General features: G+C 42.7%; 2 protein-coding genes and 1 long non-coding RNA gene across 5 annotated transcripts in view; 2 read left to right on the plus strand and 1 right to left on the minus strand.

Annotated features, from left to right (window-relative positions):
* LOC121825287 (uncharacterized) lies at positions 1-21,566 on the minus strand. The gene is made up of 5 exons (XM_076560179.1): positions 20,052-21,566; positions 19,530-19,627; positions 14,695-14,817; positions 5,113-14,432; positions 1-4,028 (listed from the first exon to the last, which is right to left on the minus strand). Exons 1-4 carry the CDS (start codon positions 20,093-20,095, stop codon positions 14,371-14,373), a joined length of 327 nt encoding a protein of 108 aa, XP_076416294.1. The 5' UTR covers positions 20,096-21,566; the 3' UTR covers positions 1-4,028; positions 5,113-14,370.
* On the plus strand, positions 333-2,920 carry LOC121825451 (uncharacterized). Its single transcript, XM_042268363.2, has 5 exons — positions 333-501; positions 700-881; positions 1,469-1,516; positions 1,963-2,147; positions 2,394-2,920. Exons 1-5 carry the CDS (start codon positions 376-378, stop codon positions 2,723-2,725), a joined length of 873 nt encoding a protein of 290 aa, XP_042124297.1. The 5' UTR covers positions 333-375; the 3' UTR covers positions 2,726-2,920.
* The window catches only part of LOC121825288 (uncharacterized), a 15,569-nt gene continuing 8,153 nt past the window's right edge, over positions 15,820-23,235 (plus strand). Inside the window, exons 1-4 of one of the 3 annotated variants that reach the window (XR_013047540.1) lie at positions 15,820-16,570; positions 20,808-20,896; positions 21,403-21,535; positions 22,584-22,994. This is a non-coding gene — a long non-coding RNA (uncharacterized LOC121825288). Of the gene's footprint in view, positions 16,571-20,807; positions 20,897-21,402; positions 22,995-23,235 lie in introns of those variants that run through there. The other 2 variants (XR_013047541.1, XR_013047542.1) reach the window with 2 other exon arrangements.

Consider the following 23,235-nt stretch of genomic DNA (forward strand, 5'->3'; position numbering starts at 1 on the left):
TTTCGTGTACAGAGATTCATTTCATTTCATCAAAAATTAATTATCAGCTGGTTGTAGATTCTTCCCGGACCCTGGGAGGGGACTATCCAGGGGCTGGACCCCCATAGTACCCGATACCAGGTCAGTGTGTGGCATAAGCATATGGACACCACTGTGTCCCATTGTACACATAGAAAGGCAGGAGAGAAGTTGGCAGCCTTGGTCAGCCCTAAAGAAAGCCTATGTGGAGGAGGTGCTGGCTGGAGGGCCCCCAGGAAGTGACCTCACTTCCTTAGTATTATCACAGATGGAACTCAGGCTCCTGGTTACCAGGTAACCAGCCATCAACAGCAGCCTCAACTGACTCACTTCTCTGGAGGCACTAGAACAGTAAGGATGTTCTCTTGCTTCAGGAGTTGTGGTGGCTCAGGCCACCCCAAACCAAAGCATCCTGGCCGGTTCCAACGTGTGCTGCGAAGTATTTATGGATACCTCTGTCCATTTTCCCATAGGGAAAATGAGGTAACACAGGCCAGCCTGTAGCCAGGAGACTTTTTGGTCCCCCTGATCCACTGCAGTTCCTGACTGGGTCTTTGTTCCTGTGAGAACACTGAGGAACATCTTTTATGCTCACTTTTCACTTCAGTGTGTGGTAATGGGTTGTTATTGTCTCTGAGATTTCACATTTAAACCCTCCTTCCTTCCTTGGTCTTTCCTCAGGATAACAGGAATCAGGAAGATGACCCCATATTTGATCCACAGAGCCCAACCTATATGAAAGACCTTATCAATCATATACCAAAAGCCATTAAGGATGAGAATTACCTATTTATATTTATAGTATTGGCTGTCTACCCTAAGTTTGTGACCACCTGGAAGATGCTGGACTTAATTATGGACACGTGAGTGGCTACACACAAGTCAGGCTCTCAAGCCCCCTGTTTGGTTCTAGACCATCTCCACCCTTCTCTGGGACTGTATGCTCTCACAGAACAAGTATTATTGTGCCCTGGCATCATTGGTCCTGGGCCTGGACCTTCCAGATGACATGGCCAGAGATAGGGGTAGGGGAGACAACGCGAGATTGTCATTCACTTTTCTCTAGAAGTGTCAAACACTATCCATTCTTATCCCCTGAGCAGAGCCTTTCCCCCATTTGTATAAAAGGTTCTAGACACTATCTAGGTTTGATGGGGTTAACAGAAGCAGATAAGGGTCCCTGGGGCCACCCAAGAAGTCCTCTAACAACCAAAAAACCTAAGGAGGAGAAGCTTAGGTTACCCAGTGTGGGAAGATCCTTGAAGAGCTGTGACCAGAGGCTCATTCCCAGGCCCTAACCATGGAAGTCAGAACATTGCAAGGAGCCCTGAGGACCCTCATCCCCTTCCTGGCTTCTATTTCTCTACCTGATTCAAGTAGCTCTCTCAGGATCTCTTGGTGGGTTGGGGACACATGGCCTTAGTGGTGACACCCTCATGGAATGCCACAGGTATGGACCTTTGCGGCCAGACTGTGTGGAGGATCAGGAAAAAAAGACGTGAGTTGGCTTGGGTGACGAGGGAGGTAAGAGCCCCTCTACACAGTGGGATGTCTGGGGTGGCTAGGGTTGAGGACTGAGCTGTTACCAGTCACCCCGCTCTTGGGATTCCCACTAGAGGGATGGTACCAGAGACTTCACGTGCAGGTGGAGAAAAACAGAAATCTCCATTGGTCTCCTTGGTCCTGAGGAGCACAGGGATTGATGGAAGCTAAAGGGCCCTAGGGGAAACCATCCCCACTACAGCCCAGCCCAGTCTGCCCAGTCCGTCCTCCAAGGCACAGAAAGTGTCTCGAGCCCTCTCCATACAGCTCTACAGTCCTGACCACCATGCCCAGCAGCACATGGGCTGGGCAGCCCTTTCCTCATCTAAGGGACACTGCTGTGCTGGTGAAGTGAGGCCAGGCTTCTGACTCCACTTCCCTCCAACCTGCTCCTCCCTGCAGTGCCTTATTATCCTTCCTGTCGATATGGAGAATAAAACACCCCCGGGACTTCAGTCGGTCTCCAGACCTTGCCGTGGCCAAGAGGCTCGTGAAATATCTATGGCCCGATGAGCCTGCAAAGGACCTCACTCTTCAAGGAGAGGAGCTGGAGGAGCAGGAGTGTAAAACGGGCGAGGAGGCCTGGGGTAGGTGCCTGGGAAGGCTGAGGTAATTTCGGCGATGGGTTGCACCAGGAAATTGTCCAGATATCCCGGCCTGGAACCAGAGCTGGACACCTGTCGGGTGAGATGTCCTGTTGTGGGGAGAGGGGACTGGGGATTTTCTGACATGAACAGACCTTGTGTGACCATCAAGGCCATCTCTGGGAAGCTCACCCCATCATGGAAACTTCTAGGGCACTTCCACTAACGGTCCATCTCTTTCTGCCTTAGATGATGGACTCCTCAGGGAAATAAATCCAGAGGCACCCACGCAGGATGCATCAGGGATGGTGGAGACTCTGCATCTGGGACCAACTTCTGTGGCAGGGCCCCAGGAATTTCTGAAAACCCAAGACGACACAGACCTGGCACCTGGGGAACCAACCGTGCCAGAAGCTGGACCAGTGCCACTTCAAACTTCAGATCAGCCTCTGCCCACTGATGCACAGCCACCTCTAGAAGTGGCTGCAGATGTTCCAGATGCTGGGCAGCTCTTTCTAGTTTCTGTTGTGCAGTGGGGTGTACCAGAGCCCGTTTTCCCTCTGCCTGATGTTGACATATAGTGAGGTTGTTTATTACCTGCTGAGTTCCACCCAGAACCAGCTGTCCTTCCCGTCTTTAGAGAAAGTATCATCTTTAATTTTGTTTAATTCTTATTGTTGTTTTCAAAGTTTATATCACGTTTAATTATATTTATTTTATTACATTTTTATTGTTTTTAATATTAATATTTATTAATAAACATTAAGTATGCTTAATTCTTTTCTTTGTTTTCATTGTTAATATCGCCTTTAATTTTGTTTATTTCTTTTTTATTAAAGGTTTTATTGTTAATATTCCCTTTAATATTCTTTAATACTTTTTTCATTGTTTTCAATGTTATTATTGCCTTTAATTATGTTTAATTCTTATTTATTGTTGTGTTCATTGTTAATATTGCCTTTCATTTTGTTTAATTCTTTTTATTCTTTTCGTTGTTAATATCTCCTTAAATTTTGTCTAATTCTGTTTTATTGTTGTTTTCATTTTTAGTATCTCTCTGAATTTTGTTTAACTGTTTTTAAGGCATGATCATGTATTTGTTACCCTTAAAGACTAATTTCTGACTGGACTCAGACTTAGAAGTAGGAGCTCTCAGAGAGGATAGTCTATTGTCTCTTGGTGATCTGGTCCTGGTGCTTTACTTGGGCGTCCTTCATTCTCTTGCCAAAAGTTCAGCACAGTCTGCAGCCTCCTCCTTGTCTTCCTTTGTCCGTTGTTTCTCTAGAGCAAACACCGGCGTTTGTGCTGCAGGACATGAGGAGTGACAGGATGCTGAACCCTGGGTGCTTTGGTCCTGGACTTCTTACTTCTTTGTTTAATGACTTTCTGACCATGTATTATTGGCAGACATCATCTTCCTTAAAGAGATTAAAAAGCTTTCAGATTCTGCTAGCTCTTTTAGGTCTCAACCAACAAGGAACAGTAGTATCTGTCCATCCAGAAATATCCTCCTCTCCTTTTTCCCCCCCCCAATAACCAAGTTGAGAACACTGAGATTGGCTTCCATGATGCATCCTCAACCAGACTTCTTCTTCCTCTATCCTGTTCTCCTTAGTCTATAACAAGAACGCCCCTTACTCAACAGCAGGTTCACTGTGCCATGGGTCAAAATGCCTTGCTTCATGGGAAAACCTTGTCATTCCTGCCACCGATTTGGACCACATATCTCTTCCATTATTCACCCAGAGCATCAGCAGCTGCTTCTGTGTTCATGGGCTTCTCATAGAACACACGAAGCTTGTATTCAGCATTCACTTCAATGAGTTTCTCACAGCCGGGGGCAGGGAAGGAGATATTCAGCTTCATCTTGACACAGCTAACCACCTAGGAGGTCCCACGAAATGGGCCATGTGGAGAAAGATGATGTCAACTTAACTGTAATGGTGCTCCCCATTCTCACCAACCCTGAGCCCAGAGCTGTGTATACACACTCAGTGTATGTTGTGACACTTGTCACACCCCAATGAACATGTTTAAACAGATGGTTATCATAAAGAAGTGCCAGGTTTTCCAAGAATGCTGGGGGTAATCAACACATGACAGAATTGAGTCCATGGAAATTTTTCACACTTGTCTGTGGGGAATGGATTGCATGCCAGCTTATGTTCAGTATGTCCAGTAAAAACCCCCCAAAGGACAAAACTAGAGGTCATCGTTAAAAATGGCTCACTGTTGTCCTCTTCCAGGGCATGTGAGATGCCACCTACCATTTAGAGGACACTGAAGGGTGTCAGTGGCTTTTTAGGGTGTAGGGCACCTCATTTCAGGTATGATAAGGGAGGACCCACACACACACCACCACCACATCACTGTCTACCATGCATTTGGCTTTGGAAAGGTTATATACATCAGGCTAGTTCATGTCTCATCAAGAAGTGCGTTGTTAGTCCAGTGATGGTGGCTCACAACTTTAATCCCAGCAGTCACGAGGCAGAGGCAGGTGGATCCTGTGAATTTAATGACAGCCTGTTCTACAAACCGAGATTCAGGTCATCCAAGACTACACACAGAAACCCTAACTCCAAGAACCCATCCCCCCCCCAAAAAAAGCTAGCTGTTTATGTCATCTAGTCACCAGAGTTAGGGTGTCCAGTGGCTCTTGGGACCAGAGATCCAGGGCTGCACTAGACAGTTTGAGAGAAACCCCATCTAGGCTGTAGGCTGGGGACAGGCTTTCCTGTTGAACTGTAGAGGCCTGTCCAGCACAGAGAACAGAGAGGGGGTGGTAGCCATAAGTGATGGAGGCAGTGGTCTAGCCGTCATCTCTATACACGGAGAAAGGGAACTAGTACATTAGCAATATGTGCAAAAAGTCTTGAAGAATCCACAGAACATTATCAGAGCTAGTAAAGTAGTTCAAGAAAATCACAAAGGACAAACCAGCACACATCACAAGAAATGAACTCACCATTTAACTGGACACCAGCCATGCCCAGGGAGGACACCAGATAAGAGCATCGACTCAAAAGCACATCACAGGAAAGTAAGTAGATGCAGCCATACAAACAGCCATCGAGTCTGTTACTGCCTTGTCCCCTGCTCTCCCAGTATACCTAACTTTCCCTCTAGAAAGATTCAAAGAAATGTAAATAATGGGTAAGAAATTAAACATGTAGCTTCAAAACCAAGAAAGCCAAGAGATGCAGAAATGGCAGTTCATGAGTTAAAGGACCATAACTTTTTAAGTTGGTGACATGGGAATCCTTCTGCACACTCCACATGATTACTGTGGTGGACAACAGTGGGAATGCGTATGTCAATGTCCCTAGGTGGTTTCAAAGTACCCACAGCACAATCCAGATCAGGATAGGAAGATGGCTGTCAGTATGCTGCCTGCTGAGAAAGCACAGGGACCCGAGTTTGGATCTCCAGGATTTACATAAAAAATGCTATGGTCATGTGCAGACGATGCCCAATGTGCTGTGTTTTCTTTTGTTGTAGTTGTTGTTGTTTTCAACTTGATACAGGTAGGGTCAATTGTTAGAGGAAACATTAGATGAGAAAATGCCTCTATCAGATTGGCCTATAGGTAAGCCTGTGGAGCATTTTCTTGAATAACAAATGCTCTATGTGGGAAGGTTCAGCTCACTGTGGGCAGGGCCACCCCTGCACTGGTGTTTTGGGGTGCTATAAGACAGCAAGTTGGGCAAGCCATGGGGAGCAAGGCAGTCAGCAGTGTTCCTTCATGGCCTCTGCTTCAGTTCCTGCCTCCAGGTCTCTGTCTGCATTTCTGTCCTGACTTCCCTTCATGATGGACTGTAACCTGTAAAGAAATAAGTGCCTGCTTTCCCAAAGTTGTTTTTGGTTACTGTTCTATGACAGCAAGAGAAGGAAAACTAAGACACCCTAGGTGATAGCAGGTCCCCAGAGCTCACTGGTCAATTGGTGAGCACTGCATTTTGTGAGAAAATGTGGTTCAATGAAAACTAAGAGTAGAGGGATTTAAGAAAGACAAGTGGTGTCAAACTCTTGCTTCCACCCACATGGACACCACATGAACACAAAGACATATGTACACACATACACATGCATACAACACATATACACAAGGCTACACATGCTCACTCCACACATGTGAATGGACACATACACACATTTAGGGTACACATGTACATACATACACATGTGTGTGCAGACAAACACCAAAACACGTGCAATGGTACAAACATACCACACACACACACACACACACACACACACACACACACACATACATACAGAAAACAAAACAACTAGATCACAGCCAATTTCAATCCCACCTCAAGCAGCTATTACCAGCTAAATGGGATCAACTGTCAAGATGACAGCCAGAAGGATCAATGGACCTGAGGCAAGAGTCCAGAAACTGAGAGAATGGCCCCGGGGTGCAGTGCTCACACAGGGTCTCACTGTGTAGTTCAGGCTCATTGGAGTTCACCTTGAAGTCTATGCTGGTCTTCATCTCCAGATCCGATCCTCCAGCCTCTAAATCACTGATTCTTAACCTGTGTGTCACCACCCTTTGTGGGTTGAATGGTCCTTTCACAAGGGTCACTTAAGACCATCAGAAAACACATATATTTACACTAAGATCCATAACAACAAAATCAGAGTTATGAAGTACCAATGAAAATACTACTATGTGTTGCTGGAGGGCTTCTCTCCAGCTTGCACCAAGCCCCGAAGTCCCACAATCCACTTATAAAATAATCACTCAGATGCTTATATCACTTATAAACTGTATGGTCATGGCAGGCTTCTTGCTAACTGTTCTTTTATCTTAAATTAACCCATTTTTATAAATCTATACCTTGCCACGTGGCTGGTGGCTTACCAGAGTCTTTACATGCTGCTTGTCCTGGCGGTGGCTGCAGTGTCTCCCCCTTCAGCCTTCCACTTCCCAGAATTCTCCTCTCTCCTTGTCCCACCTACTTCCTGCCTGGCAACCTACTTCCTGCCTGGCAACCTACTTCCTGCCTGGTCACTGGCCATCAGTGTTTTATTTATATAGAGCAATATCCACAGCAACTATGGCCAGGTTTATCACAGCATGAGGAACTAAACTAAAGTGTCACAGCATCAGGAAAGTTGAGAAGCACTGCTTTAAAGGGTAGGATTACAGGTGTGCACCACCATACCTAGAAAAAACATTTATTCTTCTGGTGGAATGTTCTCCATCATGAGAGCTGCTTCTATCATTAGATGGCTTGCCTCTGCATAAGGCCGTGGACACTTGGGTTAAAAGACTAGACAGAAACCATGGGCTCCACACAGCCAATGATAACTAAAGATCATGTGCAAGAAAGGGTTCATGAAGAGATGGTGGGACCCAAGACCAGGCTCCAAACATCAAAACAGTGATAATCAAAACGTCATGTGGGTTGCTGAGATGTATGTGAGGTTTTACTTCTCTGTCTTGTGAGACCTCTTAGGTAAAATTGACACAGTGCAACTTAAAGCCAGAACAAGATTCCTTCTCTTCACCACACCCAAGGTTATAGAAGTGTAAACACCTGGTGGGTGAGGTGATCCTGATGTGGTTGGTGACCTGCAAATAATATTAAACTTGGGGACCCAGGAAATGGAGGATTGGAAGCTCAGAAAAATTTTCCACCTGTTTCTGATCCCTTTTCTGGACATTTACAGGCTCTGTTTAAGAGATCAATGACAGTTCCCACAGTTTATAGGGAAAGAAACACCATTGCTGACAGCAAACAGTTCTCTAAAATGGTGTTTCACAACACAATGCAGTATATTGACCCAGGTAGCATAAAGTGTCAACTTGTCACAGCTAGAGTCATCTGAGGGGAGACCCTCCAATGTGGGATTGGCCTAGATCTGATGGGCCTGTGGATATGTCTGTGAGGGACTCTTTGATTGTTAGTTGACGTAGGAGGGCTCAGCCAGGATGTAGGAGGTACCATCCCTAGGCACATGGAAATCAACTGTATAAGAAAGCTAGCTGGGTATAAGCCAGCTGGCAAGGCAGATAATAAGCAGCTTTCTCTATGAGCTCTAATTTTTGCTTGTGAAATGTGATCCTTTGATGGAGGTAATGCTGTGTGTACCAGCAAGCAGATCCACCTTCAGATCCTGCCTTGACTTTCTTCAGTGTTGGACTGTAATCTTTAATTTTAAGATGAATAAATGCTTTCCTCCCTTAAGATGCTTTTAGTCAGAGGTTTTAAGATTTTTCTTTTTCTGTTTTCAATCACAGCAAGAGAAGTGTAAATGGAATATGTACAGAGCTGAATTGAAAGCAGATCAAAATTCCTCTGGTGCTCTAGTAAAGCAGCATTAAGCACCTGCCATTCCAAAGCAAAGTTCACAAAGAGAAATATCCACACCCAAGGCAGCTTTGGTTGAGACTCTGGTTCCTGGCACCATAGATACTCTCTCAGAGGATACTCAACAGCCTTACAGAACCAAGAGCCCCTTTCATCTCAGGAGAGAGGTAATCCAATAAAAGCTATGAAGACAGTGAGATATCAGTGAGTGTTCCCACCAGAGCCACACACGGAACTCACTTAAATACGGAAACAGTGAGGTTCCTCTCCTGATACTATTATTTTGTGTATGGGTGTTTTACCTACAGGAAAGTCTGTGCACCACATGCATGATTGGTGCCCATAGAGAACAGAAGGCGCTGGATCCCCAGGACTGCAGTTATAGTTAGTTATGAGTCATCATGTAGGTGCTGAAAGTGGAATGTAGGTCCTCTGGGAGGGCAGGCAGTGCTCTGAACTGCTGAGCCATCTCTCAGCCTTCTAACTTTTGTTTGTTTGTTTGCTTTTGAGACAGGGCTTCTCTGCTGACCAGGATGGCCTCAACTCAGAGATCTGCCCATCTCTACCTCCTGAGTGCTGGCCTTAAGGGCCACCATGTCTGGATTCTTTTCTCCTAAGTTTTCACAACTTACTCCAATTACCTGAAATTTGAATCCTTTCTGATTCTATTTGGAAATCAAACTCTGTGGGTGTTGTAGAAATCAGGAGGTGGGGACCCCATCCACTTTTAAAAGTTTTTTTAAAAAATAATACCTACCCTTGAAGGCACATGATATCTACAACAAAAAAGAAAAGAAAAGAAAAGAAAAAATTAAGGTTTAAAAAACAAAATTTCTCATGCTTTTGGATTGCCATGAATAAAAGATGAAATTGTCTATGTTGTCAAAATCTATCTAGTGATCTTCGCAATTCTTATGAAAATTCCAATGATATTACTCACAAAGCAAAAGAAAAAATCTACAATTCATGTGATAGCTATAAAGGCCCTAGGGGGGGAAAAATAATCCAAAGCAAGAAAAAACACTTCCGGTTATCAGAATATTTGAACTCAAGACTTGGTTCTAAGTGGCAGGAACAGCATGGTGCTGTCAGAAAACAGAAGAGTAGACCAGTGGAGTAGACAGAGGACACAGAAATGAAGCCACACAGCTTGCAGCCACCTTGGTCTGTAACAAGATTTTTGTTTTTTGTTTATATATCTGTGTCCAGGTGTATGGCAGTGAATGGGAGTGCCCTTGGAGGACAGAAGAGGACTTTGGATCCCCTGGAGCTGGAGCTAGTTACTGGTGGTTGTGAGTTGACAGACTGGATACTGGGAAGCAAACCTGTATCCTATGTCAGTGCAGAAAGTTCTCCTAACCACTGAGCCATTCTTCTACACCCAACATACTTTTGACAAAGATGCCAAAATCATACATTGGGGAAAATGATATTTTTTGAGTAAGTAAGTAGTTTTGGATATTCACACATAGAGGATGAATTTAGATTCTCATCTCTCCTCCAACCAAAAGTGCAGTTCAAATTAGACAAAGACCCTAAGGTGAGATCTGAAACCACTAGAGAAAAAGCTACAGAAAACAGCTCAGTATATGGGCATATGCAAGAACATTCTGAGAAGAAATCCAGTAAACCATATATTCCAAGGAATCAACAAATAGGACTCCAAGAATTAAAAACCATACTCCAATAGCAAGGACACAATCCCCAGCATAAAGAGACAGACTGGCTAATGGGAGAATTCTTTACCATCGACAGATCAGTCAGCAGATTAATATCTAGGCTCTGTAATGAATTTCAAAACTTGAATATCAAAAAAATCTTCCAATTAATAAATGGACAAGTGAATTGAAGAAATACGACTATAATTTACAAAACCTCGATAAACATTTGGAAAGGGGGCAAATACCACAATCGACTGGAAAATACAAATTAAAATTGTGTGGTGATACTATCTCATCATAGTCAGAACTGTCATAATAAGGAAACAAAAGCATCCAGGGAGGAGGTGGAAGTGAGCTCTTATACTCTGCTGGTCAGACTGGGAACTGGTGCAGCTGCCACGGGAATCAATATGGAGGGATGTTGGTGACTTTCCTCAATTCTGTGACCAAATATCTGAGAAAGGAACTTGAGCGAGGATGGTATATTTGGGCTCCTGTTTAAGAGTTTAGTCCATCCTGGTGGGAAAGGCAGGGTGCAGGTGTCTGAAGTGGCTGATCACATTGTCTCTTCAGTCAGAAAGCAGATGAATCCTGGTGCTCAGCATTCACTTCACTTCACTTTGGAATCAGCCAGAAACCCCAGCTCAGGAGATGGTGCTGCCCAGACTCAGGGTGGGTCTCCCCTCCTCAGTTTACCCTGTCTGGAGACAGCCTCACAGACACACCCAGAGGTGTGGCTCCCAGGTGATTCCAAATGTAGCCAGTGGAAGAGGAAGATGAACCATCACAGGAGGTTAACAACAAGAAAACACTAAAACTGTCATACCGTCCAGTGGAGCCACTCCAGGGTCTATACAAAATGAATCTATGTCACATTGTCACAATGGGTACGTCCATACCCATGTTCAATGCACCCACATGCTGCACTGTTCACAGCAGTTAAACCGTGGAACAGCAGATGCCACACCTAACCATGGGATACCTGCTGAGGAAAGCTGCAAACAGCGAGTGGAACCACCCAAGAAAAAGAAATATGTTGCAGTCAACAAAGCTGAAAGCAGTTAAGAGAGCTGAAGAGCATTTTGACATCAGACACGGAGATAGAGAGTGTGGAGTTTGCCCAGCTGATTTTTGGTCTTGCTTTTGTCTGCTTTTCCTCACTCTACTCCTTTCTCTACATTTTGGAATGCTAATGTATATCCTATGACATTATATGTTTTAAGTATGTAATCTATTCTTTGATGCTGATTTTATAGGGGATTACTGTTAGGAGATTGCATGAACCTCAGAAGGGTGAATCTAGGACTTTGAAACATTGCTGATACTGTGATAGACTATGGGAACTTTTGAAGTTGAACTAAATGCATTTTGTATTATGATATTTTTACAAGCTTTTGGGGGCCAGTGGACCTTGGTAGTTTGAATGTAATTGGCCCCTATAAGCTCCTAGGGAGTGGCACTATTAGGAGGTGTGGCTTTGATGGAATAAGTATGACCTTTTTGGAGGAAGTGTGTCACTGTGGAGTTGGGCTTTGAGGTCTCATATATGCTCAATCCAAGCAAGTGAGGCAAATCACTTCCTGTTGCCTGCACAAGATGTGGAACTCTCAGCTACCTCTCCAACTCCATGTCTGCCTACATGCCACCAATCTCACCATGATGATTAACTCTGAAACTGTAAGGCACCCAATTAAATGTTTTTCTTTATAAGAGTCATCATGGACATGGTGTTTCTTCACAGCAATAGAAACTCTAAGACAATATGTAATATATATACACACAAGTTGTAGAATACATTTTTGTTGTTTGTGTGTATACAGTTTCAGGGCTGACCACTGTGCATTAGACATTAAATAAGGGGTTCAAGCCTGGGAGAAGGTAATTCTCCTCTCAGCAGTCATTAGGTGCCTGTAGTCCTTTGTCTTGGTGTGTTCTACATCAACATGTCCATTAATACTGACATTGTCCTGGTCTTGTTTATATAGTCATTTTTAGAAGAAACTGTTGCAGAGCAAGCTTCCTGGTATTTTAGCTTTCACAACCTCGCTTTCAAATTGGTACCTGACCAGAGACACAGGAGCAGTGATGTAGATGTATACATTGGTACTGGTCTCCCCATGACCCACTGGTTTATTTCCGCATTGTGTCCAGTTGTGGTTTCCTGTGATGGTCTCCATTTTCTGTAAAGAGAAAGGTCTTAGATGAGGAATGGTAGCTTCACTTATCTGTGGGTATAATGATAAGATTTCAAGTGTAGTAAGGAATTATGCTAGTCTAGAAAAGTTGTGCTGGTAGATTCTTTTCTAAGGTCCATGACCTCACTTGCTCTGGGAAGCTACTCTGACTAATAACAGTTTATGAAAGAATTTATATTGACTGTATAGTTTTATCTTCAAAAGCAGAAATAAAGCAGAGTGTGTGAGCTGGAAGTGAAGCAAGGCCATTGGTGCTCCAAGCTCATCCTTTGTGACATACATCCTCCTACAAGGTTTCACCTTTTACAATTTCCCTAAACAGTGTCACCAAATGGGAACCAAGTGTTCAACTAGGGAGCCTACGGGGACGTTCGTGAGTCCAGCCTGATTTCATAGTGTCTGTACTAATTTATGCGTCCACCCACAGTGCATAAGAATGTTCCTTTCTGTACATCCACATCAGCATTGCTTGTCACTTGTATTCCTGATCATAGCCATTCTGCCTGGAGTGATGGAATTCTGAAGTAGTGTTAATCTGTGTTTCCTTCACAGCCAAGGACAGTGAATATTTTTCAAAGTGTTTTTTAGCTGAGTGGGATGCACAACTTTAATCCCTGCACATGGAAGCCAGAGGAAAGTGGCTTCTGTGAGTTGCAGGCCAAGCCTGGTCGGCACATGGTGAGTGCCAGGACAGTCAACAGGCACATAGAGAGAGCGTATCTAAAAAAAATAGTTTACTGGACATTTGTAATTCTTTCTGAGATAATAATATCGGGAGCCTATGTTAAAAAAAAGTTGTAAATTTAACAGTGAATTATGATGGAGCGCAGAATGTTCTTTCCACAAGGTAGCCTTCTAGAAGAAAATGTATAAACCATAAGTGAATGCACTTGAAAGCAAGGACATGAATGGAACGACATGACATATTTTTTGCTCTTTTCACATGACCAAAGATGATAAGACATAACACCAGCTGAATTCCCTCAATGCCCTTCTATTTGCTTAGGTTAACTGCAAAAGTCAACTCACGTTTCCCTTGCTTTAGGAATAAAAATGGGAAGTGCTTTGTTCATACCACTCTTAAGTCTGGAGTCCCCTGGTAATCCCTTGTAGATCTTTTCACAGAACTTTCAATCTGAAGAGATTTAGCCTCCCTGGCCTGGGAAGTAAACAGTAATTACAACATTTCTCCCTTCTTTTTCTCCCTTGAATCCCTTCCAATATAACCTTTCCTGTTCTCCACCAAATTCATGGCTTCTTTTTTCATTAACTATTATTGCATGCAAATATGTATATACATATATACATGCATATTTCTAAATATAACGTCTTCAGTCCCTGTTACTTGTATGGATGTTTTCAGGGCTGACTATTTGGTACTAGACCAGAGACTGGTGTGCTCTCTCCATTCCCAGCTTTCCTCAGTTGCCTGTAGTTTTTTATGTGGGGTTGAGGCCTCATGGGCTCTTCTCTGCCCATGTTCGCCTGGCCATTGGTGTCCTCATTGTTCATTCTTGAGCAGTCATGTTGGTGAGAATTTATGGGCATAGCTTCTGACCACACTAGGAGACACAACCTCACAGCAAACTTCCTGATCTCTAGCTCTTACAATCTTTCCACCCCCCTCTTCCTCAAATTGGCCTGAGCCTTAGATGTGGGAGTATTTTATACATTTCTCTATTGGAACTGAGCTCTATAACTCTGCATATTGATTGGTTATATTTTTCTGTAGTGGTCTCGGTATGTTGCAAAGAAAAGTTGTCTTGATGAGCGGTAAGGACCACACTTATCTGTGGGCATAAAGACAAATGTTTACAGATTGTTGTTAGGGATGATGCTGCTTTAGCAAATTCATGGCTGTAAATTCTCCACCATTAACCATGACCTCACTAGCACTGAGCAGTTAGGTTTGTTTCCTGTAGCAACATGGTTGCCCTCTTGTTGAGCAGGTCTTAAATCCAGTGAGTTCAATTTAGTCCAAGGTACACATGCCACAACTTCATTTCTGTTGTCATGCTATGCTGGATGGTCAGGTTCACAGGTGTCACAGCTGGGAAGGACTACTGGTTTTCCTCCATCTCTGGATGCTTTCTGGTACCAAGAAATCTAATCCAAAGGGAATAGAAATGCAGGTCAGTTCCAGCTCTGGGTACCACAGCCATTTTATATCCCGGGTTAAACAACAGTATCCTCTTTTGGAAACAGTTGTCTTTTCAGCTCTTTCCAAGGGCTCAGTGCTTTTCACCTTGGTGCTGCTTTGCTGTTCTCCTTTCTCCTGCTACAAAGTAGGGAGAAGAGCTGGGTGGAAAACAGGGCGTTTGGAGGACACTGTGAGACATACGTGCTTGGGTCTGTGGGGAAATCTCACCTCTGGAGCCAGCTTCAGTGAGGTTAAACAGCACATGACAATTTGCTAACAAAAGGCATTCATTCCACTGTAAAACTGAAGAACCAGAGAAGCGAGAGAGAAGGAATCCAGTTGCTTGCTGTGCTGTGTATTGAGAATGAGGACAAAAAAGAGGTAAGGATTTTTGCCCCACCAGAGGATTATCAGGGACAAAACTTGATTTAGAATTGTAAACCTCTGATATCTTCATATTTTGTAAGATCATGCCACACAGCTTCCAGAAGCCACAATCAAAGAGGATCAAGCCAACAAAAATATCTGCCTTCACCCCTGGGTAACTTGACATACTCTCTGTCTATACTTGGGGTGAGGGCCAAACTGCTTGAAGACCTGTACCTGCAATTAGTGTGTGTCTACACCTGGGAGAAGACATCCTGAAAAACCCGAGGAATAAATAAATGCCTTTTCACCTAAACAAACAGCACTATGACTGATACTCCTTATTCCATCTTCCAGTTTATGTTTGGGCCAGGATTAACTATAGAAAAATATCAGGCCTTTTTTTTTTTTTTTTTTTTTTTTTTAAGGCTTAGGTCAGTCTAGGGGTTACCTGTTAGCACTCTATGAAGCAAGAACAATCATCTATATTGGAATATCTTCCATCTCTTCTTTGCCCCCCTCTCCAGAGAGTCCTCTGATATTTTTCCTTTTTTTTCCTTTCATCCCCTTGTGAGCAACCACTAGGAAAGGGAAGCCTGTTGTACTGTCTGGCAGAACTTAGGTCCCTGTACCCTGCCCTCTCTCATTAGGGACCACACTGAAGGGAGCCTATAGACACCAGTCACTCTTGACTTCCCACACTGTGACCTTGATGAATCCTTTCAGATGAATGCTGATGTGCAATTTGCTTTCTCCTTTTCATGCAGCCATGTTCTCCAATCCATGAAATAATGTCACCCACATTTACCGTGGGTTTCCCCATCTCAATTAATTTAATGTAGAGAAATCTCACAGACAAGCTTAAATGCTGGTCTCCAGAGCCTTCCAAATTAACAATCTTAAGAACCACAAGAATTATCTGAGCCAATTAATTAATTTTTAAAAGGGCAGAGTCAACATGCCAGCATTTTGCAGCTCTGATAATGAATCCAGATATCTATTCCCAATTACTCTTCATGACGCAACCAATTTTGTACATCTGACAGAATTACATCACCTAGGAACTATTTATTCCACATATACCCGCTAGTTGTGATACTTAAACTTCCAAACAACATCTTAAAAAATTAGGAATCAAACTGACCAACGAACACCTGTGTTCAAATGCCTCACTCCACCCAGGGCAGTGCTCTGAGTGCTGCAGGGGAGGGTCAGGGACCCGCACACAGGGAACTAACTTCCTTGGAGGCTGAGGAGGAAGAGGAAGTGCCTCTCCGTGTAGCCTTGGAAACCTGGGAGGCATTTCCTTAGGAGGATCCTTGATCTGCTCTGGCAGCCTCAGAGGCGGAGCAGCCCAGACACTGTATGACAGCGGTGTCCCCGGGTCACTGTGACGTTGGAGGTAATAGTGGTGTCGCTCTGCCCCGCAGGTCTGCATCACTCTAGGAGGGGGAGGGCACGGCCAGCATGCTGTCCCCGCCTCTGCGCTCAGAGTAGAGCCCGGTGCTGGCACGTGCCAGGGCGACGGTCCCTGGTTCTTGGTCCTGAAGGACCTCTTCCTTGTTACAAGCTCTTTTGGTTGAACTCTTGTGACGATTTCTTTTTCACGGTCCTGTTTAAGATGGGGTGGCTGCAGCACCCTCCGGGACTGGAAAATCCAAGGTGAGGAGAGCACTCCACTGCCCTGCATCTGCTTCCTTCAGTCACTGGATGAAGGTTCTCTTCCTAATCGGTGCAGGTTGGGCTTTCAGTTTTCCTATTGTATGTAATGTGATAAGAAACACTTCACCACGCAATTAAAATAAAAAGCTAAGGCTTATGCTCTACTTCTAATATGAACTTTTGGAAATTGGAAATGTTAGAAAACATGGGACTTCAGTCAGAACCCTTATGCCAGACAGATTTGTAGCAGCAAATTAAGATAAATACCAGAGGAGGTTTAAATTAGGTGTTGTCTGATGTGTTCTGACATACTGTCAAATCAATTTAGTTCAATTTACACAGGAAAATACATACCAGCATATTAATCAAAAGTTTAGGAAGAAAAGTTATCAGATGTAATTCAGAGCAACACAATTTAAAAAATTCCACAGGAGTATTTTTTAAGTCATTTAAATACTTGGGAAAATTTGAAATGTGAGAAACACAGGTTGCCAGCAACAATTTGTCCCTGACTCCTCTTGAAACATAAGAGATGCAAAAAAATAAACAACCAACCAAAATAAACAATCGAAAAAAACCTCATCATCTTTGTTTCTTTATGTGACAAATGTAATTTAGATTTAATAATTACAGTGGATTGGTACATTCTATTTTATTAGTTTGCTGTTATGATCTTCCCAAAACCTTTTCTGACTAAATGTTTGTTGTGAGGAAAATTCTTAAAGTTTTCTAAATGGAAATGAAAATATGTGGAGAAAGGCAGAAAATAGATTTATTTATAAAACAGAATGTGGAAGATAAAGAATCAAGACCATATTTGAAAATGCAGTGTTTGTTAAAATTCCTTAGTCCTAAAATCTGTACACTGGCACACAATTATAATATAATTCTATTTGGAATAAAGGTGATAGAAGGCAGAAGGTACACTTAGGTTAAACATTTTATATAGAGAAAAGAAAAATCTAGGTTTGAACTTGCATTTGAAAGCCCTAAAATGGCCTGCAAAAGGAAAGGATACTGTCTTAGTCAGGGAGTCCTCTAGCTCTTAACTGCTTGAATTGGAAAGACTTTCAAACGATCAAGGAAACATCCTGCCCCAGCTTGGCTCAGAGATTGTAAACTATGAGAACAGATGGGATCAATCTGAATGCTAGAGAAGTGGGAAAGTGAGTCATGTTCTTACTCAGATCTCCTTGAAATAAAGACTACATAATCTAAGGAAATGGGAGAGAAATCATTTCCTGATAGACTGGCTCAAAGGAAACATTGGGATGCTTGGTTATCACAAGCAGAGGTCTCAAAAGTGTCATTTACTGGAAGTTGATGAAGGAAGGACAGAGATGCAGAGCTTTAGGGCCACTTCACTGGGCATGATGCTGCTGTGCTTACAGAAGAGGTGAGAAATAAAAAGGTTGCTTCACCAGGGATGTCAGAACTGGCGTGTGCCTTTAGTGCCTTTGCAGAATTTCATGGTAGAATGTAATCTTGTGGAAACAACTAACATTTGAAAGCAGGGGCGGAGTGTTGTGTAACAATTTTCCCTTTTTTGACATGAATTTTTTCTGTTGGTTTTGAGATTATCCTTTTTTTTTTTTTTTTTTTTTTTCTGAGACAGGGTTTCTCTGTAGTTTTGCGCCTTTCCTGGAACTCACATTGTAGACCAGGCTGGCCTCGAACTCACAGAGATCTGCCTGTCTCTGCCTCCTGAGTGCTGGGATTAAAGGCGTGCGCCACCACCGCCCGGCTGGTTTTGAGATTATAATTACATTATTTTCTCTTCCCTTTTATTCTTTCAGACTCTCCCTACAGTCTTCCTTGCTCTCTTTCTAATTTATGACATCTCTTTTTATTAATTGTTGTTGCATGCATGTGTATACACATGCAGTTGTATATTGCTAACTGTAAACTGATCATTCTGTATTGCTAGCATGTATGATGCTGAATATCCAAATTGTGTGCTCTTCCCTGGCTAAAACTATTTCCTTAAGGCTCAGAAAATTCTATGGAAAGATGGAGGAGGTTCATAAGACTCAGGTATTAAACCATGGCTGGGAAAGCTGAAACTTACAAGATTAATAAGGCCCTTCCCCTGCCAAGGTTGTATAGGTGCTGAGTAGGACAGCTGAAGAGATGAGTCATGCAGAGATATTCAGGCTCCTAGTTTTCATGAGTCACCCACTTTAATATGAGCCTTTGTGATGCTACTGCATTTGAGTTATTCATATTCCTGTAAGTAATCCCTTACCTATACTCCTATCAATTAACTTCAGTAAACTCATTAATTTGTGGGAGTAGGAATTACATGGTGTTCCTTGGGAGGCAGACAGGTAAAGAAAGGGGGAACTAATAAATAATATCAATGGTCAATTTCTAGCTTCCTTTTGACTTTTCCATCCAGAGACAAAGCCATGGTGGGCTTTTTCTTCCACCAACAGGCCCCCTCTTCCAGGCTAGATAGATATGTTCAAGGTTAGTCCTGAAGATGTTTACCTGAAGCTGCAGGTGATCATAGCTCTTGTGAGTGAGCTATGACTGTGTCATATCCAAAAGACAGCATTTCACAGCAGATCCCCTCATGCTCAGTCACAGTATGAAGGATCCATTTCCATAATGCTCCCTAAGTCCACGGCGAGTGGCTGACCTTCGTGCCCCGTTTAGGACTTAAGCATTCATGATCACTTCAGCATTTTGAAGTTTCCAGGCTGTGCAGTTACTGCTGCCTACTACAGAAAGAAGAACCTCTGACCAAGACTGACAGCTGAAGAGATCTAATTGTAGAAACGGAAATACTTACAAAGCAGTTACTAGTACTGTGTACTGTACTAATTCCTTCCTATAGTGCAGATCAGAAGGAAATGAATTATACACTAACTCCATGTCACTGCTGCACCAGTGATTTCCTCATACTCTGTGGGCTACCATTTAAATGGTACTTTATTTTCCTTTAATGAAAAGTCTTAACTTCATGAGATCCTTTGTGTTTATTTTTGGTCTCATTTCCTATTAGATGAGAGTCCTATTCAGAAAACTCTTACCTGTGTTTAGAAGTGGGAGTATTTTCTCTACCGTGTCCTTTGGCATTTTCAGAGTATCAGGTCTCATTTTGACATCCATGACCCATTTGGTGCAGGGCCTATGTATGGCAGAAGATAAGGGGCACAGTTTCATTTTCTGTATTCTGAAAACAATTTTTCACAACCACTATATCTGAGACAGTATCTTCAAATGCTAACACACACACACACACACACACACACACTGAAATACAAATATGCATGCAACGTTACACTCAGTATTCACAAGTACATTCTGCTTATAAAATGGATCACTTTGAAATAACCAGCTATGTAGTAAGTAATATGAGACCAAGCTCTGACCACTCAGAGTAAGGCATAGAAACCATTTGCATTTGAATAAATTCTCAGCCATACTTATAGCCTGGCTCAAATACTGCAGATTGGGTGGTCATTTTCTTGGGTCCTCAGACCCATTATCACACTAATAAAATAAAAAACAAAACAAAACTGTAAACACAGAACAGGACAAATGATTCTTACTTTTGATGATGAATAATATTTAAATTGCCCGGTAATTCCAGCATTTCATTAGTTTTAGTTATTAAAAGCCCAAAGCACAAGGCTGCCTGGAAAGGAGCAGAATCATGTGGAAGACAAGGGTGGCCAGATGCAACCTCACATACAGGGTGCCAGAAAAACCGACGCAGCCTTCACTGTCCTCCCTTTCAGTGAGGAAGTTTAAGATTGGTGTCCTGGAAAAAAGGATACAGCATGGTGGAGAAGGCAGAGAAACTGTTCAACATAATCCTAAGGTGAAGTGGTTTTGTTTGAAAGACAATAATTGGCCATAGAGTGACACCATTTCAGTAAGAAAGAACACTTGTGTGTTGTGTGCTAGTTACACGTGAACAGCACATGAGGATGACCTCCACTGCAAAGGGTGGACTGCTCTTCACTGCCTTCCATTCTCTACATTTGCAAGTTTGAACCACACAAATAGTTCAAAGTAAAACTGTTTAATTTATATTCAAAACAGCCTTGGTATCATTAACAACTCATCCGTTACAACAAAAGTGCCAACTGATGCACATTTCTACTAAGAAAAGGTGCTTTAGGGGAGAAGGAACTTGAGGTCATTTTTCTGTACATTTGTTCAATGTTTCTATGAGACCAAAATTTCCCTGCAAAAAAAATAACAAATATACGGCACAATACACACTTCTGTAGGTAAGAGGTTCTGGGAAGTTAGCAACAATGATACAAAAACATGGATATTGATTCTCACTGAATCCTTAGGAAAGCAAATCAGCTTGCTCAGGACCTGATGTGGATGTTGATCTTTGCAGTTCATGTGGTGAACACTGACTCCAAAGGTGTTAAGAAAGGTAGGACCTTTGATCCCTATGTTCTAGGATCTTTGGTACAGGAAGGCACTCCGCACAAACTATCATAAGAGAAACACCATCAGCAAGCCAGCCACAAACCCTTTATCTACAATGGTGTACTACCCGCAAGATATGCTAGGTCAATGGTGGCTCAAAGCTTGTGGGAGTAACCAATGCCTGATTTGACTTAAGGCCAACCCCACAAGATGGAACCCTTATCCATCACTGCTTGGGTGACCAAAGATAGATAGTCCAGTGACCTAGGGTAAAACCAAATAACTACTGGTCTAAAAAAAGAAAAAAAATTACATAATGAAAAAACAACTCGTAACGGTATTCTATTATACATATAGATCAGTGCCTTGTTCAGCCATCATCAGAGAATACTCCTTCTGCAGCAGATGGTTACAAATGTAGAAATCCATAGCCAGACATTATGCAAAGAGTAAGAGACCTTGGAACATACAACCTAAAACAGAATGTCTCCATTAAATCCCTCCCATCAGAGCTCAGGCAATCCTGTGGAAGAAGAGCCAGAAGGGATGGAGGACACCAAGAAAATAAGACCTTTTAAATCAACATGAACAAAGTTCATATGAACTCACAGAGACTGAAGCAGCATGCACAGAGCCTGCACAGGTCTGCACCAGGTCCTCTGTGCTCCTAGTTTATAGTATTTTTATGGATTCCTCAGGTGCTAATGTATGGTCTCTGATTCTTGTGCCTTCTCTTGGGCTCTTTTCTTCTGTTGGTTTGTCTGTCCAACTTCAATGTGATAGTTTTTGTTTTATCTCATATTTTATTTTGTTCCATTTTTAAAAATGTAAAAAATCAATGGATTAATGATGAATGAATGAATAAAACCTGGCCACTAGAGTAAAAGGTTAACAACTGAAGTGTCATTTATACCCGCTAAGAGAGGGAAATCAGTTTTCTTCAATAGAGTGACAATGGGTACATCAATTACTCCAGGCCAGGTCTCATGTTCAGGAGTAGTTGACCAACATATAATGTACTCCACAATTTTTTTTGTATGCTTTTGTTTGGTTATAGTTTGGTGGGTTTTGTTTTTTTGTTTCTGTTTTGCTTTGGGGTGGTATTTTATTTTATTTTCTTGTTTTGGGGGGCTTTGTTTTATAGGGTTTTGTTTGTTTGTTTTTTTGTGAAAGAACTCCAAGTTTTGTGGGTAGGGAGGGGTAAAGGGTCTGGAAGGACTTGGGGGATGGGAAGAATATGATAAATTATATTTAAATTTAAAATAATAATTTTAAATAATAAATGTCGCAGTGTGTCGATGGCACCAGTGTGTGGCTTTACTCAGATCCGTGAAAAGAAGACTCAGAGGTACCTTAAGAATGAATCTAGCCTTTCTTGGCTGCAAGGGGTCCAGCCTCTTAAGTCTGTTTGTGCAGATTCCTTTTCTTTTCTTTTTTGAGGGAGGGTCTTACTATGTAGCCTTGGCTGGCCTGGAACTCACTGTGTAGACCAATCTGGCCCCAAACTCATAGAGATCTGCTTGCCTCGAGTGTGCAGATTTTTTGACTGCCACAGTTATCAGGGCTATGGCTATATCTGAGGCTACCAGCAGTGGTTGCCTGAATGATGCCCGGAACTGAGTGATCCAAGGTAAAGATGCTCAAAGGTTTTTAAAGTGCAGTGTTTTTTAATTTTAAGTAAATCTCTTTAGGGGACTGGCGATATGGTTAAGAGTACTTGCTGCAGTGCGACCCGGTGCCTTTTTTGTGAAGCAGCAGATGAGGAGACTCCAGCGCTTGCCATGGCTGACGAGAAACCTAAGGAAGGAGTCAAGACTGAGAACAACGATCATATTAACTTAAAGGTGGTGGGGCAGGATGGTTCTGTGGTGTAGTTTAAGATTAAGAGGCATACACCACTTAGTAAACTAATGAAAGCCTATTGTGAACGACAGGGTTTGTCAATGAGGCAGATCAGATTCCAGTTTGATGGGCAACCAATCAATGAAACAGATACATCTGCACAGTTGGACATGGAGGATGAAGATACGATTGATGTGTTCCAGCAGCAGACAGGAGGTGTCTACTACAAAGGGAACCTGCTACTTTACTCCAGAATTTTGGTATAGACCAAGAATACATTCGCAATTAGAAAGCTGCAATTTGGTTCCACCACATCCTGACTACTGCAGTATAGTTTTCTCTGTTCTTTCATTTCCCTGTCCCCATTTCTTTATTGTACATGAAGTAACTGGTGTATGTGCACAAGCATTTGCGCTTTTTTCTTTTCTTTTTTAAACTAAATGGCCAGTGTTCTGTTTTGATTGACATCAGATGGAGATGGTCTGGGGAAAGCACTGGTTC

The sequence above is a fragment of the Peromyscus maniculatus genome, chromosome 23, assembly GCF_049852395.1.
Source record: "Peromyscus maniculatus bairdii isolate BWxNUB_F1_BW_parent chromosome 23, HU_Pman_BW_mat_3.1, whole genome shotgun sequence".
In the NCBI taxonomy this organism is placed as follows: domain Eukaryota; kingdom Metazoa; phylum Chordata; class Mammalia; order Rodentia; family Cricetidae; genus Peromyscus; species Peromyscus maniculatus.

Coding starts and splice junctions, on each gene's coding strand:
- LOC121825287 (XM_076560179.1), bottom strand. CDS start 20,095: ATGCTGGAATTACCGGGCAATTTAAATATTATTCATCATCAAAA. Junction 19,628..20,051: donor AATATTATTCATCATCAAAA/GTAAGAATCATT, acceptor TGCCATACATAG/GCCCTGCACCAAATGGGTCA. Junction 14,818..19,529: donor ACTCCCACTTCTAAACACAG/GTAAGAGTTTTC, acceptor CTCAATACACAG/CACAGCAAGCAACTGGATTC.
- LOC121825451 (XM_042268363.2), top strand. CDS start 376: ATGTTCTCTTGCTTCAGGAGTTGTGGTGGCTCAGGCCACCCCAAACCA. Junction 882..1,468: donor CTGGACTTAATTATGGACAC/GTGAGTGGCTAC, acceptor GGAATGCCACAG/GTATGGACCTTTGCGGCCAG. Junction 1,517..1,962: donor GAGGATCAGGAAAAAAAGAC/GTGAGTTGGCTT, acceptor TCCTCCCTGCAG/TGCCTTATTATCCTTCCTGT.